This window comes from Volvox carteri (assembly GCF_000143455.1).
Source record: "Volvox carteri f. nagariensis unplaced genomic scaffold VOLCAscaffold_15, whole genome shotgun sequence".
NCBI lineage: Eukaryota > Viridiplantae > Chlorophyta > Chlorophyceae > Chlamydomonadales > Volvocaceae > Volvox > Volvox carteri.
The window spans coordinates 1,992,180-2,009,009 of NW_003307558.1; the positions used below are offsets into that span (position 1 = coordinate 1,992,180).

At 55.3% G+C, this 16,830-nt stretch overlaps 1 protein-coding gene across 1 annotated transcript; it reads left to right on the forward strand.

The window, feature by feature from the left end:
* Positions 1-259: 259 nt before the first annotated feature.
* VOLCADRAFT_104461 (uncharacterized protein) lies at positions 260-14,203 on the forward strand (the record flags this gene model as incomplete). Its single annotated transcript, XM_002949642.1, has 18 exons — positions 260-359; positions 4,235-4,260; positions 4,553-4,789; positions 5,294-5,814; positions 6,448-6,580; positions 6,714-6,762; positions 7,280-7,314; positions 7,384-7,426; positions 7,778-7,885; positions 8,588-8,708; positions 10,298-10,383; positions 11,501-11,627; positions 12,002-12,258; positions 12,568-12,650; positions 12,936-13,033; positions 13,453-13,627; positions 13,878-14,032; positions 14,119-14,203. The coding sequence occupies 18 exons, from the start codon at positions 260-262 to the stop codon at positions 14,201-14,203; spliced, it is 2,439 nt and encodes an 812-aa protein (XP_002949688.1).
* Between the last annotated feature and the right edge of the window lie 2,627 nt (positions 14,204-16,830).

Here is a 16,830-nt window from a genome sequence, read left to right on the forward strand (position 1 = left end):
GACTTCTTGCGGTATTCCGCTCCAAATATTGCACTCCAAGAAGGAAAACAGTCGTAACATTGAGGTTCCCCAACCCTCCCATTCCGGGTTGGTCAGGGCATCGGTTATCTCCTGCCGTAAAACTGCATGAGCAATGGACCCCACTTGCTTTTGAAGGCGGTTCCAGAAACGGAGGATCTGTTTTACCATGTAATACTGTAAGGGGAGTTCAGCCAGCTCCGCATACAACAGCCTGTGGGAGGGCAGTATGGGCAGCGAAATGGCTGAGGCCTACTACCCAGCTGATAACGAGGAGGTCGATAGCGTGGCAAGTGATGAGGTGTACGCGTCGGAGGAGACGGACGATGAGGAGGTGGCAGGTGTGGAATAGGCGGTTGCGGCAGAGGTGGATGAGGAGCGGCGCCTCCTTAGCTTTTGGGTAACATCCTTGCCTCAACGATTGCCCCTAGGCCCCGTGATCCCAAATAAAATCAAACACAGGTAAAATCAGCCAATCTTTTTGCGATAGAATCCAGATTAAATTTACCCGGAAACTGCTTGGGACAGTTTTCGGGGTGCCCGAAAAAATGTCAGTCTGCCAACGAGGCTTTAGGGAGGACCCCGATAGGTTATTCAGAGGGCTTCGTTCACAACCATTTTTTGGATAACCTGGTGAAGAACCCTGACTAGGATGTTGGCCGCTCGATCCCAGCAAGCAAAAGAAGATACCGGAAGAGGAAACAACGCGACGCAATAGCTCTGTGAAGGATCACACGTTTCTGCATCCAAACATAGTCAAAAGCTGCTAACAGTTAGCAACACGCAAGCCCAGGCCCATGGGCAGCTGGCGGACCTGTACAGTACTGTGGCAAAAGCGGAGCTGTACTATTTCTTTGACTCTCCAGTTGAAATGCCAGTCAACGCCTTTACATCCAGCTGACGCTTATGGGCATTGCGGTGGAGATTGACAAGTAGGGTGTCGGCTTCCTTGAAGCCTGAAAAAGGGCGGGGCCCCTCTGAATCCGTAGAGGCTGGTCGATTAGCCGCATAAACAGCAATTGCTGCTGGGGGGTTTCAACCCTCCCCACACCCTGCAACGAGAGCACCTACAGTATGGGTAAAAAGGCAGAGAAAGCCCAGGGCAAAAAGGAGCGATCGCCGCTGCTTGCACTTTACCACGTACATAACACGTACGTAACGACCACACACACACACACACACACACACACACACAAATACACAACCCCCATCGTTTTACACCCCCCGATGAGTTCCGCGGGCTACCCTGCTTGCGGTCAGCAACGTAAGCGCTGCCGTTGCTTCCCATGACCTTATTTAGTAAGTTTGGGAAGCATTCGAACCGCACGATGGGGTAGGTTGCAGAGCGGGCTGCGGCAATGGCACGGGTTGCGATGTGGACATGGACCGCCGAGAGTGCAAAGGCTCCAGCGAAAAGCTCGGTTATAGCACTTTTTTTACTGAACCATCTTTAATTTGTGCTATCCGTTTCATTGTCAAAGTGCAGGGTGGCGAAGCTGTGCACCGCACAGCAGACAGCAGAATTGCTGTTGAGTGCACCTTCTCAAACGTCCTGAAACTTGGTTATTCATGGATAAAATTACAGTTCACTTGTTCGAATAAAATTCTGCGCCCAGCCAGTGCAATTCGCACTTTGTTGTTCCCATGGAGCCTATAGGAACTGTTCATACGCAAACGACTGTTGGCTTTCCTTGCCAGAGGAAGTATATTTTGAGATAGGAGATGTAGAAGCTATTAGTAATATTTGATGTACTAGTATCCTTTGAACAATGGCATTATGGAATTAGAAATCATCAAAAATATGCACAGTTGGGCGGGATTATCATGTTCGGTCGTTACTGATGGACAGTACATGGCCAACCCTATGCGGCGGGGCCCCCGAACGAGCTTTGTGTTGGGGCCCCGCCCGCTCGGCCGCTGTCAACGACTGAAGTGGATTGCTGGGAGATAAAAAAAACGCGTCGTTGAAACTGTGTCGAGAGGATTCACATACGATCGGTGGGCGTTAGCAAGTGGTAGGCGAAGAATGTATATATCACCTGCCGAGCTAGGTTATATTCATATTATCTGAAGCAGCATATTGGGCTCTGAAAGCGAGCGAAACGGAAGGATTTTGAGGGTTTCACGAAAATCCAGCTGGTACTCCAAGCCGCGAGTCCTCGAGGGGATCGCCAAAATCCTTTTACGCAGTAACATATGCTATTTATTCCAAAGTTATTCCAGTAGGCTAACGACAGCACCATTGGCATGGACGATTCGCCCTCTGAACAGCTGCCTAAAACGGCAACTCTCGCAACCGAGATGCAACCGGCAATCAGCACATCCAGTTATAGTAATACACAGAAACAGTAGCTTAAGCGTTATAGACTGAACGCTGCTAAGTTATATGTATTGCCAATTAGCAACGATAATCGCGCTTTGCACTCCCCCGTGTGCATGTAAACCAGCTACTTTCCCTCGTAAGCTAAAATGCACAAGGCCGCATTAAGAACCATCATAAAAAATATTCTATTATGAATTGCTCACTTTATTGATTAATATTGGTGCAATTGGAAGAAATGGTGGAATGGCTCATACGCGGGCCGATGTTCGTCAATTAAACCTAAGATCTAGGTATATTAAAGCAATGTAAATAATTTGTCCTTATTTGATGAATTATGGGGTCTTCGGGAGCTTTGTTAAATGGTCAACTGTCCCCGTTTGGTTGGCGGGGGCGAACCGTACGAACTACGGGTATCCCATGGCCCCTTGAAGTCTTCCATATTCTGGCTTACAAGTTAAAGTATCTCAAGCTTGCTTCAAAGTAATTCCGTCAGCCTCTGGTGGTGTTAACTCCGGTGGACATGAGGAGACGCAAGGGGGTCCTGTATGGGCACCTGGACACAACCGTTGCCAAAAATCGTTATACGGAGCCGTACAAGAGAGCTCCATCAAAATAATATGATGGCAGCAAGTTCAGTCTACATGGCGTCATGTTATTATTTTTTTGTGAACGTGGATAATGGCCACGTAAACAGCGCACCGGCAGCATTTTTTCCTATTCTCCCAAGTTCCATTCCCTGTTGCTGGCCGTAACTGGCCGTAATCACACCTGCTTGCGGATGATACGTTCAACGAGCTTTGCTACGGCCTCATGGCTTCCCGTGGCGCTTTTCCTGTGGGTATCAGCGGGGTCGTCTGGGCGCGTCTAGGTTCGACACATCAAATGCACCCCACTCGAGTGCCCGCCGATGGAACTTATTCGTCGTGATGCTTGATGCTCTCGGCCCAAGAGCTGATGGTTTGATTTCGGAAGGGGGCATCTCGCGCCCTTGCCTTCCCTTTTCTGTCTCTTCGTGTCCTCACGTCAAAATCCTCATACAACGCAACGGTTTTCCTCGTGACCGTTAATCGAACAGGATCATTGGAGCTTGCAGCCAGGGCCAGGCGCAGCCCCTAACTGCAGCCGAGCTTGCCGCTATCCGGCAAGCCGAGAGCACTTTTCCCTACCACGCCTGCTCGCTGGTCAAAACTGGCGCGTACAGCTTTTACGAGGGAGTCGCCTCGTTCGGCAATAACACGTTTTGCGTCAAGATCATGGCTCATAGCTGCAGCGAAGCGTGCTGCGATGCCGACCTTAACAAAACTGAGGTAAACGCAACCACGTGAATTTCTGGCAGATTTAAGGCGTAAAAATTTGTCTTGGGATAAAGTTCTCGCCCAGGGTATTCTGCGCATAAATATTATCAGCTGCCAGAATTTGCCTTCGCTCGCCCGAGCCGACCAGCTACTGCCGGATGCGATCTTTTGCGGAGTGGATGTGCGCGAGACGCCTCTATAATGTCATTATTGCTGGCTGTTGATATTTTCGCACCAGCTCTAACCCCTTGCGGTGCACCTCACCGCGTCGATGTATCCGGCATCCATCTGCCCGCACCCCGCCAGCTGCACGCGCAACCGGACATGCACATGCCTTTGCGTGGCCTAGCTCTCCAGCAACCGGCTTTTGTACATGTTCACTTTGAAACATGGCGTGCGCAGTCCAGCCTTGGGCATAGACAGGGTAAACAGCGCTTCACAGCGCAGGGATCGCCACCTTACATCCGCCACGCCACAGCAAGAGGCTAACAAAGGCTACAGCTTCCACTCTGGTGACAGTTCGGTGGTGCTCAGAGAGCTATATGAGGGCATCGTATTCGATGCGCCGCACTTTCCGCACCTTTTTCACACCATCCAGGCTCCGACTCCGATGTACGTACGTACGTACGTACGTATGTATGTATGTATGTATGTATGTATGTATGTATGTATGTATGTATGTATGTATGTATGTATGTATGTATGTATGTATGTATGTATGTATGTATGTATGTATGTATGTATGTATGTATGTATGTATGTATGTATGTATGTATGTATGTATGTATGTATGTATGTATGTATGTATGTATGTATGTATGTATGTATGTATGTATGTATGTATGTATGTATGTAGTCTTATTCACAATATCGTAACGGGTTTTCCCTAACCCGCTTCTTGATCTCGCTCCTGCAGCTCGATGTGAACCCGGCATGCAACGTTACGCCGACCGCCGACATCCGCGCCACAATCAACGGCGTTCCTACAAACATAGCGCCCGCCATTCGCAGCGCGGAAAATGTCCCGGGTGTCAACGTCCTTCGTATCAGCCGGCTAGGTCTGAACCTGTCCACAGCCGCGGATGCCGTGCTGTGCATCACCCTGAAGCCGAACAGACTCGGCAGGGGCTGTACAAGTCTGGAGGACCTGTGCGTGCGTCCGGACGGTTACCCAAGCGGCACATGCAGAGCAGCCTTCTTCAATACCCAGCGTAACTGCTGTCCCATTGATGTATTCCCGTCGCCACCGACCACAACGCCTTCGCCGCCGCCGTTGTCGCCTTCGCCGCCGTCTAATCCTTTGCTTCCGTCGCCGCCACCGTCGCCCTCGCCGCCGCCGCCGCCCTCGCCGCCACCGTCACCGCCGCCTCCGCCATCGCCGCCATCGCCACCATCGCCGCCATCGCCGCGGCCGCCACCATTGCCACGGCGGCCACCGCGGCCACCGCGGCTGCCGCCGACCCGTCCTCTCGCCCCACCACCGTCCCCACCGCCGTCTCCACCACCGCCGTCTCCACCACCGCCGTCTCCACCGCCACCGTCTCCACCACCGCCATCTGCACCACCACCTCCACCACCGCCACCTCCACCACCGCCATCTCCACCACCGCCATCTCCACCGCCGCCATCACCACCGCCACCTCCACCACCCTCTCAGCCATCGCAGCCGTCACAGTCACCGAAGCCGCCGGCACCGGCGGATCCCGAAGACATTACCCGCGAAACACCTCCCCCGCCTCTTTCACCCCCACCCGTTACTCCATTCGATTGCCCCGTCTGCCTAACCGTGCAGCTGATTCCCCCCGCTGTGAACTTGTATCCCTACTCCTTCGACATGTCCGAATGTTCCCAAGGCCTGCTCAGACTCGTTGACGGCCTCAACGGCCTGGCCCTCGCATACGGAGCCCAAATGACCGGTCAATTCAGACCTGTCGACTGCAGCGACAACGCGATGGTGGCATGTGGCGCGTTTGCCTTCCCGGCGGAGGCTGCAAAGGTGCCGGCTGGCGCTTTGGAAGAGTTGTCGTACACCCTGCTGGACGACATTGCTGGCGGAGGTGCTGAGTGCCATCCGGAGTTGCAGGGCTACAGCATCCAGGCATACACCTCGGCAAGCTCGTGCCTGCAGCTTTCCGTCTCTAAGGACTGCGTCATCAGCCCGCTGCCCAATAACTGCACGTGAGTCGCGCGTCGCGCGCATTTGCGCGTCTTTGATACCTGTGCATATGCATGTATGCATGTTTGTACGTATGCTTAGCTGACAGGGGGCCCCTGAGCGGGGTGATGTGCCGTCGTGCGCTGTGCGGTGCTGCATGTGCTCGGCCGTGCCGTGCCGGCGTGCATGATCCGGGAGTCTTGGGTTTGAATCCATGTTGGTGAGCGGCGCATGGGGGGGAGAGAGGACGTGGTCTTCAGCTCCATGTGCGGCAATCCCTAAACCAGCGCACATGCCTTACATGCATACGCAATCATACCGCATCTGTTGTATCTACATACCGCTCGGTTTGCTTCATAACTGTAATGATGTGATGTATGCGGAAACAGGGCGTTAGTTTATGAGGAGCGAGCAGAGGGTCGAAATGTTGCCATGTTCCATCCGTCTAAGTGAACGACGGATAGATGCTATAGCAGTGGATAGGTCTAATCAAAGAGTCAACGAATCTACTTTTGTATCTCTGCGTAATTGCGATCACCTGGCTCAGGTTGGTTTGCCGCTGTTCGAAATTCACCCGCGCATTAAGATGCCCGCCACTGCACACGTACCTGTCCTGTCCCTTTCTGCGTACTTATATACCGTGTATGATGATGCAGGTGCAATACGACAGCTGGAGTCATGCCGTACAAGGTGTCCCCGCGGTACAATGTCACTGCCGTACCGGCCAGGAAGTCCAACCTCTACTGCTTCACCATTGAGGCACTCCCAGACGGCGTGTCCCCTCTCAACGTAAGTCTTCATCTACTTACTAATCTTTACTTATTTATCTTAGCTACGTTGTCCATTTAGAGGTCCATTTAGAGGTCCATACTAGTTGTTGTTCCTGACAGTCCTTGCGCCTGTCGTTCGCCGCTCACAACAGGCTGCCTGCGGACCCGTAGACATCTTGTCCAAGGTCGAGTTCTTCGCGGGTGAGTCTGGCCGTGGCTCCAAGCTGACGGATATGCTGCTGCGGCTTTCATTTGGCTTTTGAGTGTGCGTGTATTGTAATAGGAGTTGAGCTGAGGATGAAGAAATGGCCGACCGAAGGCCACGACTGCGTAACTAGGAGGGTAACCAGTACGGGGTAGCTGAGCTACTCCCTAGCTAGGCACCACCCCGGTAATATAACCTCGTCAGAGCAATCAATCAAGCGGGCTTTCATTCCGTTGAGCTGCCTGCCAATCCGTTCCCTTGGGGAAATGTGATAATGGTATTTGTGACCGTGACCGATGTACGGCAGAGCATATGTACGACCAACAAATGAACATTTCGCATACGAGTCTGGGTAGCATAATTAATAGTTCGGCATATCTTTCTTTTCTTTTCTCGTGTTGAGGAGGTAGTGTAATAGTTTTGTGTTGTCTCTATCCATTTAAAGCAGCAGTACTAGGCCCCCTCCGGGCTCTTGGGCCCTCAGGGCTCCGGGTATGTATGGGGCCCCCCCAGGGTTACGCCGTCGGAGAGTAACGCAACTTCAGAAGGTGTGTAACACGCACGCATGCAAACACACACACACACACACACACACACACACAAATTTCCATGCATAGCATCTCAACTGGTCCTTCCGAGCCGCCCATATGACACACGGGTGTGAGTAGGGGCGAACCGGTGGACACATAAGGCGGTTATGCATATGTCTACATATGCTATGCATGTGCTAACTGAGCCACAACGGCTACCGGTACGGCAGACATTAGCAGCGGTCTGGTATCGTCCTGGCCATGGGGGGTATTTGCGGGGCGTGTGGATGTGCGTGTGTGGTTCAAAGCGATCAACAGGTAGGCCACCTGTGACTGATTTCCCGGTGGTGCTGCACACTGTTGGGGGGCGCCCAGTGTGCCGTTTTCATGCCCAGTGTGTGTGTTTCTTGGCGCTGCCCTGGTCGCTGTCGTTCCCTGGCGTCCGAGTGCCTGCGGTCGCTGTCCCCTGCTGTGCCACCAGATGACACCATCCGTTCCTTGGTGCGGGGCTTTGAGCTCATCCCAAGCGTCGGCACGTCGAGAACCGTGTCCCCGACCTGGGGCCCCAAGGGTCTCAACACCGTCAAAGGTACGCGCCCGCCCGCGTGCGTGCATGTGTGTGTGTGTGTGTTCACGTGTGTTCACGTGTGTGCACGCACGCGTGCATGTGTGTGTGTGTTCACGTGTGTTCGTGTGTGTTCGTGTGTGTTCGTGTGTGTTCGTGTGTGTTCGTGTGTGTTCGTGTGTGTTCGTGTGTGTTCGTGTGTGTTCGTGTGTGTGTTCACGTGTGTTCGTGTGTGTGTTGCTCGTTGAGCGGTTACCCACCAAAAAGGTGTACTTGACTAAGTAGCAGTCAAAGGTACGTTTGCAAGTGCGCAGCAGGCGGGGGCGCGAGGGCTCCGGAGAAGAGGAGTCCACACGCGCACAGTCAGCTTTGAAATCCTTATTAAAACCCTGGCATGCCGCGGTTGATAGCCTTTGCGCCCAAAACAGCCGCTAGCTCACGGGTCTCAACGCCGCCAGCAGCTTTGCCGGTTGGACCCACCACCGCCAGTTCACGAGAGAGGTGCTGCGTGGGGATGTCACTTTCATCAGCAGTTCTCAGGTGACCCTGTGTAGACACGTCATGAGTTGTTACTCATCGGGGCAGCCTTGCTTGCCGCTCGCCGTGCGGACAGCCGTTTGCCATCTTTCCGCCTCTGCGCTCAAACACCGCCATCTTTGCTCTCTCCGGTGACGTCCTGCCATTGCCTCACGCTGTGCTTGGCTCCTCTCATCACCTTCCTGACAGCTTCCCAAATGAAGTGGAACGCCACGCAAGCCATAGGCGGCCGAGTTTGCCTGGAGCTCAGGGATACGACCTCCCTGGACCAAATCTGTCTAGACGGCTCGGGAAATCCGACTAGCCGGTGGTGAGTGGTGAGGGAAAACGTAGGCCGGGCCGCAGTGCCGCAGGCCGGATGCGGGGGGCACTCAGTAACGACTCGGTCAAAAATCCTGTCCGGCAAAAAACAGCCCAGGGTCAGGCGCATCCCCGGCTGCTGTGGATCCCCACCTGGCGCCCTCATGATGCGGATCTCCGCCGGAACCTCTATATATTGGTGGATTGACAAGGGCGGCAATCCCGGACTGCCCACAACTCCATGAATTTCGTCCTCTATGTGCATCAGCCGCGTCCTTTGCGTCGCCGTGTCTATAACACGCTCGCGTGCACATGTCCAACTCCAACCTCGCACTTGACTAACCCTGCTTGGATAGCAAACTCAATCCCGCTGTAGCCGCTATTATTACTTGCTCGTTGTTATTAGTAGTCTGGCGGACTCGGCATTCATTTTTCGTTAGATTACGCACCGGCGCCACTATTCCTTAGAAACCGCGCCCGACCCTCTCTTTGCCGTACTTTATGCCTCCCTTTGTCGTATTTTGTGCCTCCCTTTGTCGTACTTTGTACCCACAGCATCGTGACTCTGTTCAACAACAACAACCGCTGCTGCCCCACGTACATTTCCGGGGCGCCCCTGCCGCCAAGGATCGCGTAATCCTGACATCCATCCAGGACTGCTCACGCTACCGGTTTTTGTACCAGCGTTCTGTTACCAGCTTCATAACACGCAACGACGCTTATATCAGCTTGCTTCCTTCCGCTTTTTCCTCTCTTGCTTGCTTTCCTGTCGAGACTTGTCGAGTTTTCTCTTTAGCACTTCCTGGCACTGCAGGCACGCAACGAGGCCATGAGTTGCAGTTTTTTTGTCAGCGTCAGGACGGTGTAAAGGTCAGGATTGATTGATGGGCAGTAAATTTTGCCCTGGTACGTGTTTCAACACTGAAAAGGGTCCTTACGGAACGGCATTTGTTTATTACCTGTGCTTAATGACTCAACACCGTTAAACTACTTTCAGAGCTTGAATTCTAAGCTGTATTATGTTAAAGATTGGGATGCAAGCACGGCTATCTTTCTTCGGCGCTGGCACGTGGTATTGTGATCGAGGTTTGGGGATCGGCGGTGGTTGCCTCCGGTTGCCTGGTGTCCTAATTTGGCAGCTTGCCGTTGACCGCTCAAACCGCTTTACTAATCCTTTGCAAGTATTGTATTTCGAGCGAGCATTGTATTTCGTTTTGTAATCAACCTCGAAATTGAAGGTGTCCTGTTTCTTGGACTGTAAATGGGTTGGATGAGGAACGGCTGTAGTCGGCTGCTGTAGCAGACGCCACAACACGCAGGCCCTCCGCAAGGAACAATGCCGCCGCTTCTTTCGCTGGTACATAACAAATAACGTGTTTCATGTACAAGTTAACTGTTTAATTGAGAGACTGGGGTGTTTTGTGTTACGGTCTCCAGCGCCCCACCCTTCCAGGATGGCGCGAGTCCAGGGGGCTCCACCTTGTAAGTTATGTATGATAAACCCCCGCCCGGATTCTTACCAAGACGCTAACGACCCCTAATTTTGTTCTGGTTCAGATGTCTCCAGGTCCCCCCGAGCCCCTGTCGTCTTAACCCCAGCCTTGCCAAGGCACCGGCCAGCACCGACCGGGTCGCGGCTGCTGACGCCCAGGCCTGCGTCCGCGACACCAGCCTTCCCGCGTCACGTTAGCCTCGGCTGAAGCCTCCATACGCAGAAAACGTTGGCTGGCCTTATGCAACTGATGTTGCTTGGACTTCCTTTCCGTAACTACTTTGCGAAGGTTTACTTGCTAAGCCGCTGACGAGAGCGACTTGAACGAGGCCTTCCTTAAGACGCTGCTGAGCGAACCCTAGTCAGCCAACTGAGGTACTTAGTTATGTCGCAAGAAACGTTAACAAAAGGATCAGTCAGAGCCTGAGGATAACAACAGTGTTGCATGAGATGGCTCAACGTTTGTTACTCTTCGCAGAGCCTAGCCACGGCTTTAATTGCGCAAACAAGAAACAGCTCCACCGTCTTTTCAGTTTTGGTTCAATGATGAATTGAAGTCCTCCTGAGACAGGGTCATCCAGTTACTTTGAAACGGCTCACATGTTGCCTCTCTGGTCGCATTTCGTACAATTGCAGTTTTGACGCGTAAGTCCAACGTCTCGCCTCCGGCTACCAGGTATTCTCCGCTGCAGCTACATATGCATCTTCATCCACAATTTTTTCCCTGATACGGCCTTCCTCCTCCTCCTCCAGCTGAGTCCTTCCAGCATAGGGCTCTCAAACGGACATGCTCCACATGAGTCTGCCATCAGCGCGACCCACAGCGCACAGCAGCCGCGCCACGACTTCCTCACCTTTCGCTTCTTCTTCCCCACGTTCATCAAAACAGACCCGTGGGTCAATACGGACCCACGCGACACCGAACCCTCAGCCGCGACCCTTCTTCTGCACCACCGCCTTCGGTCGTGCCAAACCGAAGCCTCTCAAGCCACCACGAAGCAGGGCGTCCGGGATCACTCGATTCCGAGAAAACGGCCGAGATGACCGTAGCAGCCCCAGACTCCGACCCAGCCCCGGGGAAACGTCCAGTCCCAATCTGATTTCCAATCCCTGGACGTTCCTCCAGAAAGGTCCAGCCCGCCCTGCCGGGCTACAGCCGCATGCAGGGGAGCCTCAGCAGCAGCAGCAGCAGCAGCAGCAGCAGCTGGTGGTGGATCTACCCGGGGTGGATGTCAGGAACCAGCAGGTGCAGCAACAACAGGAACAGCAACACGATACAAATCCACATCCGGAACTGAATCCGGATCCAGATCCAGATGGTGCCGCTCCGCGGTCCCCAAGCTCCCTCCGAGGCGAGGAGCTGCTGAAAGCGGCCCCCGCGACCCCCATCATTCTGGCCCAGTCTCTGGACGATAAGGTCGCGGAAATTATCGCCAGGTGAGGCTCCCCTGTGTGGGTGGGTGGAGGGGCGGGGGGGGAGGAGGGGGAGGGGTTTTGGGAGTGCGGGTGAAAATAGGAAAAATTGGCGTTATGTGTGCGACGAGGGCTGATTGGCTCGCGGATGCGGGTGCGTGCCGTGTGAGGGCTTATGTACCGCTGGGGACTAGGGTCCCCCGCCTTACCTACCCACCTACCCCTACCTGCATCCTGGGGTAACCGCGTGTGGCTGAAACCCATTTCTGAGATCCAACCCCCTCCTGCAAGCTTGGGGCAACGTTTCTGGGTGTTGTTGCATGCCTATGAAGTGAAATGCATTCCCCCTCCTCCTCCCCCCTCCTTACCCCGCCGCCGGGGATGGTCTGGTGTTGCAGATACAGGCTCATGGAGGATCGGCTGGCAGCGGTGGAGAGGCAGATCGTGGACATGGTACGGGAGCTCAGAGCAGCGCCGCCGGGTGCCGTACTGGCTGCGGCGGTGGCGGGACCGGTAACCGCAGCGGCGGCACCCGGGGCCGACGGCGGGGCAGGGTCGTCGTCCACATCGCCCTCAGTTGCGGTGCCGCCGGGGCAGCAGCTTCACGGCAGCGGCGGGGCCGTCTCGTCCACCAGCGGGCAGCAAGCTGCGGCAGGTGGGCGGACCGTTACGACGGAAAGGAAAAACCCAACCGCTGGCAGTTGGCGGTTTACAGTCATACTGCACACAGACTTGCACCACCACCACCACCACCACCACCACTGCCTTCCCCCACACCGCCCCCGCACCGCCACGTGCTCCAGTCTCTTCAGTCTCTCCAGTCCACACGGTCGCCATCACGCGCAACTCCCCCCATGCCAAGGCACGAACCCTAAGTTCTGACTCCCACCCCACCCGGGGGCCCCCGCTTGCTTCACCAACACCTACCTTCCAACGCCTAACCGTTTCAACTACCAACCTCCAGACCTCCTCTCCGGGGGCGGCGGCAGTCAGCAGGGTAAGGCCCGATTGTTCGAGATCAACCGAATTCAGTCCGCCATCACAGAGGTACGACAGCCGCTACGGCTAGTTATCGGTACGGGTAGTTTACGTTACGGCTTGTGTACGGCTGTACGGCCGACTACGGTACGCACCACGACACCATGGCTGTGTGGTGTGCGGGTCATACTATCCGTTGTGCTAAGCTGCACCTCGTGTGTGTTTTGCCCACCGTTACTTCCTCCCCCCCACACACACTCGCCCCCACCCCACATACCCCAGCCACAGACATGAATACACACCACCCGCGTCCTTTTCCCTTCCTCAACCTCTCCCTCCCCTCTACGCTCCCAGGTCGTTAACAGCGGCTACCTGGAGAGCGTCAAGGGGCTGCGGGAGACGCTGCTGGTCCAGGAGTGGGGGCTGCAGGCCAAGAACTGGGCCAGGCGGAGGTGCGGGGGTGGGGGGGAGAGAAGTGTGTGTGTGTGTGTGTGTGTTTAAAGGCGAGTGTTACGGGCGAGAGGGGAACGAGGGGACATCCCCCGACGACATACGTACATGCGACAAGGCGTACAAACAGGCGCGAAGCGGGGCTGTGACATCTGTTAAGTTGGGGGGGGGGGGAAAAGGGGGGGAAGTGGTGTGTTTTGTGACAGCAGAACGTCGCGGGGCCGGCAGGCGCCGGTTCGCAGGAAGGTGGGACAGTGGCGCATACTTAAAGGGGAACCCTTTAGTGTTCTTCTTCTTCCCCTAAAGGGGAACTAAAGTTCCCCTTTAGGGGATGAACTAAAGTTCCCCTTTGAGCGACCGGACAAGAAGACCGGGTCTCCACCTGCCCCGCCGTCTACTCATGCCGTACTCATTCGTACAGGGGCGTCAGCGCATTTGAGGAGTGGTGCGCTGTGAACGCTCCCGAAGAGGTGTCGTACGACATCATCAGCGCCTTGTACGACGACCCCGATGCGTTACACGTACTACCCACACCCCGCCTACGCATGATGGCCCGTGCCATGATCGAGCAACACACGCTTCAGGCGTACGACGAGGTACGACATCATTGTTGCTGACCCTCTTCCCCGTCTTGTCACAGTATACCGAAAGAATCATCAGTATAGGATGTATGTATGTACGTATGTGCGCAAGGCGGCGACAAAAGGGCGGGGTGAGAAGAGGAAAAGACGGGACAAGAGGTAATCGCGCGCACGTGCCAAGCTGTGTTTTGCCCCGGGGCCCCCACAGTGACCCCCCGAACAACACCACCCCTCAACCCTCGCCCGCGTTCCGAAACCCGGTCAGGTATTTCGCCGCTGTACGAGCACCGCGGAGGGTCTCGCGCGTGTGGGTTTGGGTGACCTGCTCCCCCACACGGCGGGTGTGGGCCAGGTGCTGCGGGGGCTGCTGCCGGGTGGCTTGCCCTTCCTGAGCGGGGGTTTCTGGTCGAGGGGGCTCAGGTGGCTGTGGCCTTTCGGCGGCGGCACCAGCCGGGGCTAGTCGGGGGCGCCTATGTAACCGCCCCTCTCTCCCCCCGCCGCCGTAGCCCGCATTACGGGGTGTGGGAAGGGACAGAGGGGATGTGGGGGAAACGCGGAGCAGGCTCCCGGTGCGGGGTGCTGGAGGGCTGATGATCAGTGCCATGAGACGAAGGGGGGAGAGGGACGAGGGGGGAGAGGGGGGGACCCGGGGGTATTCCGGTTGTGTACCGGGGTTGCGGGAGGGGAGGGGAGGGGAAGGGGAGGGGAAGGGGAGGGGAGCAGCTCCACGCGGGGTTGGGAGTGAAGGAACACAAGCCTGTGTGTGTTTTTGGGTTGGGGAGGGGCCGCCGTGGAAAGTAGTCAATATCATTACAATAACAATATTATAAAAGGCCACGGGGGCCGCTCACCACATATTCCCGGGGGGTGGGTGTTGTTACATGCGCTGGTGGGATTTCTGGGGTCGCCCGTGAGGAGGTTACGCTTGTGTTTGTGTGTGTGTGTTTGTGTTTGTGTGTATGAGGGGAAGAGAAAGAACCGGGTGATAGTAATGGTACGGGTTATTAGGGGATATGTGGTGGCGATAAAGTGCTAAAGACGGCCCCGTTCTCGGCGTAGAATGAAGTGGGGCAGCCAACCCAGTGTTTTATATTAGGAGTCAACATAGGAGTGTGTTGGTGGGGAGGAGGTCTCATCAGGCGGTGCCGGTACGAATCCGTACAATGATGTGATGATGGTCGTGTTGATATCGGTTGGCAGCCCTTTCCTGTTCTGATTGAAGTGCGTTGTGGGAGAGGTTACGGCTGACATTTCCCATTCAACACTGAAGTAGAAGTACAACGCTTTAAAAAATCGGTTTTCATTTCCTTTAGTTCATCGTAAAATTGTTGTTGAGAGATCCAACAAGCCTAGAACTCTGATTGCGCGGGGGGGACCTTGTAATGAAATATGTACACACGGACGGGGAGCTCGATGTTAACAATATCTGCACTCACCGCACCATGCAAGGTAAGGTAAGGTAAGGTAAGGTAAGGTAAGGTAAGATCCACACGCGTTTCACCACTCCCCTTCGTAATGCCGGATGTGACAAGGTAGCTGCCAAGTGCGATACTCGCAGCTGGGCGCAGTGGTCAGTGATCTGTAATCAGTGGGGGTTTGCAGCTTTTTCGTTTCCGTGTACAATACGGCGCGGTGCGGGGAGAACCGGCAGCCGGCCTTTCGACACAATACACACACACACCATACTTAAGCTAAGCCATCCTCTGCCAACACGTACGACTGTAATAAACGTACACGTGTACGGTAATGTACAGCCACGCAGCGTGCACGTGATGGAGATATACACACTCCCTCGCACACATACACACAGAAATGCAGACGGACATGCATACACAGGCCGACATACAAACGGAGACACACACACACACGCACATGCATCTGCAAATCTCTTCCCTCCGTCTGGGGCCCTCGCCACCGTTGAAATCCTCGTACAGCAACCCGCGCCGCGAGAGCTCCTGCCGCTCGCTCTCTCTCTCCCTCAGCCCCTCCTTTCCATCTCTCTCCATCTCTCCCGCTCCCGCTCTCTCACAAACCTCTGTGTTGCCGCCATCTCCTCGGCTCACGCCCCCTCCTCCGTCCCCCTCACCGTCACAGCCCACCCGCCCGCTCTCACATTCGTATTGTCGAGGGGGGAAGGTGGAGCCCACCTCGTGCAGGTGCGCACGTGTGTGTGACCAGCTGGTGAAGATCTAACCCCCGGTGGTGCGGCCGCCATGGAGGCCCCCCTCCCCCCTCCCTCCCTCCCCCCCACCAACAACAACCCCAACCCTCGGGTCGAGGGAAGGCGGCGGCCGCCTCACGCGGGTAAAAAACCGGTTACCGTGTTTTCTTCGCAGCGCCACTCCACCACCAGGATTTCCTCTCCCTTCTCGCCGCCATAACAACGCTACTACCACTATCATTACCGCTACCGCTACCACTACCGCGAAATGCAAGACCAACAGCATGACACTCGAGGACACCTGAGGGAGGGTGCGCTCCCATTATCACCGCCAAACATGACCATCACAACATTACCACCATCACCATCATCAGGATTATCAATTAAACCGGCACGACCGGTGCCATCGTTACCAGTTGCATCATCGACTAACACTCATCGTCGCCACCATCGGCATATCCCTTGCGCGCGGATACGTCATAAAATACACGATGTGCTCGCCGGGCGACGTGTTCATGGGGACCCCAACAAAACATAAAAAAACAAAACAAAGCCATATACACCCACCTCTAAAAAACACGTACCGGAATGCTGTACATCAGTACGACGTCGTGTCAGCAGCATGCAGCTGCCATACCCAACATGCTTGCCCGTACTCCTAAAAGCGGGTCATGGGACCCTTGCGGGTAGCGGCGCTCTAAAGTACCGCGTACGGTAGTACGACGAACGCTCCTATATGTACGGACATACACACACCTAGCATAAGAGATTCGCGGCCCGGCTAGACAGGATACGACAGCCACATGCTCTCTCGTTCTCACTCTCGCCACCCGGGCCTAGCCCCTACAGTACCAATATGCCCCGGGAGGGAGGCCGTGTTGTCGGCGTAGCACGTTTTTTTGTGCAACCTGTACAGTCCGCAACACGGCTGCAGCTCACTCCCACCCACTCCCCCTCCCTCCCCCACAACCGCCGCACCTTGCATGACCACCCCCGCCCACCCCCACTCCGCAACACAGCGTCCTCTCCACAACCACATTCCAGCCTTTGCAGCCGC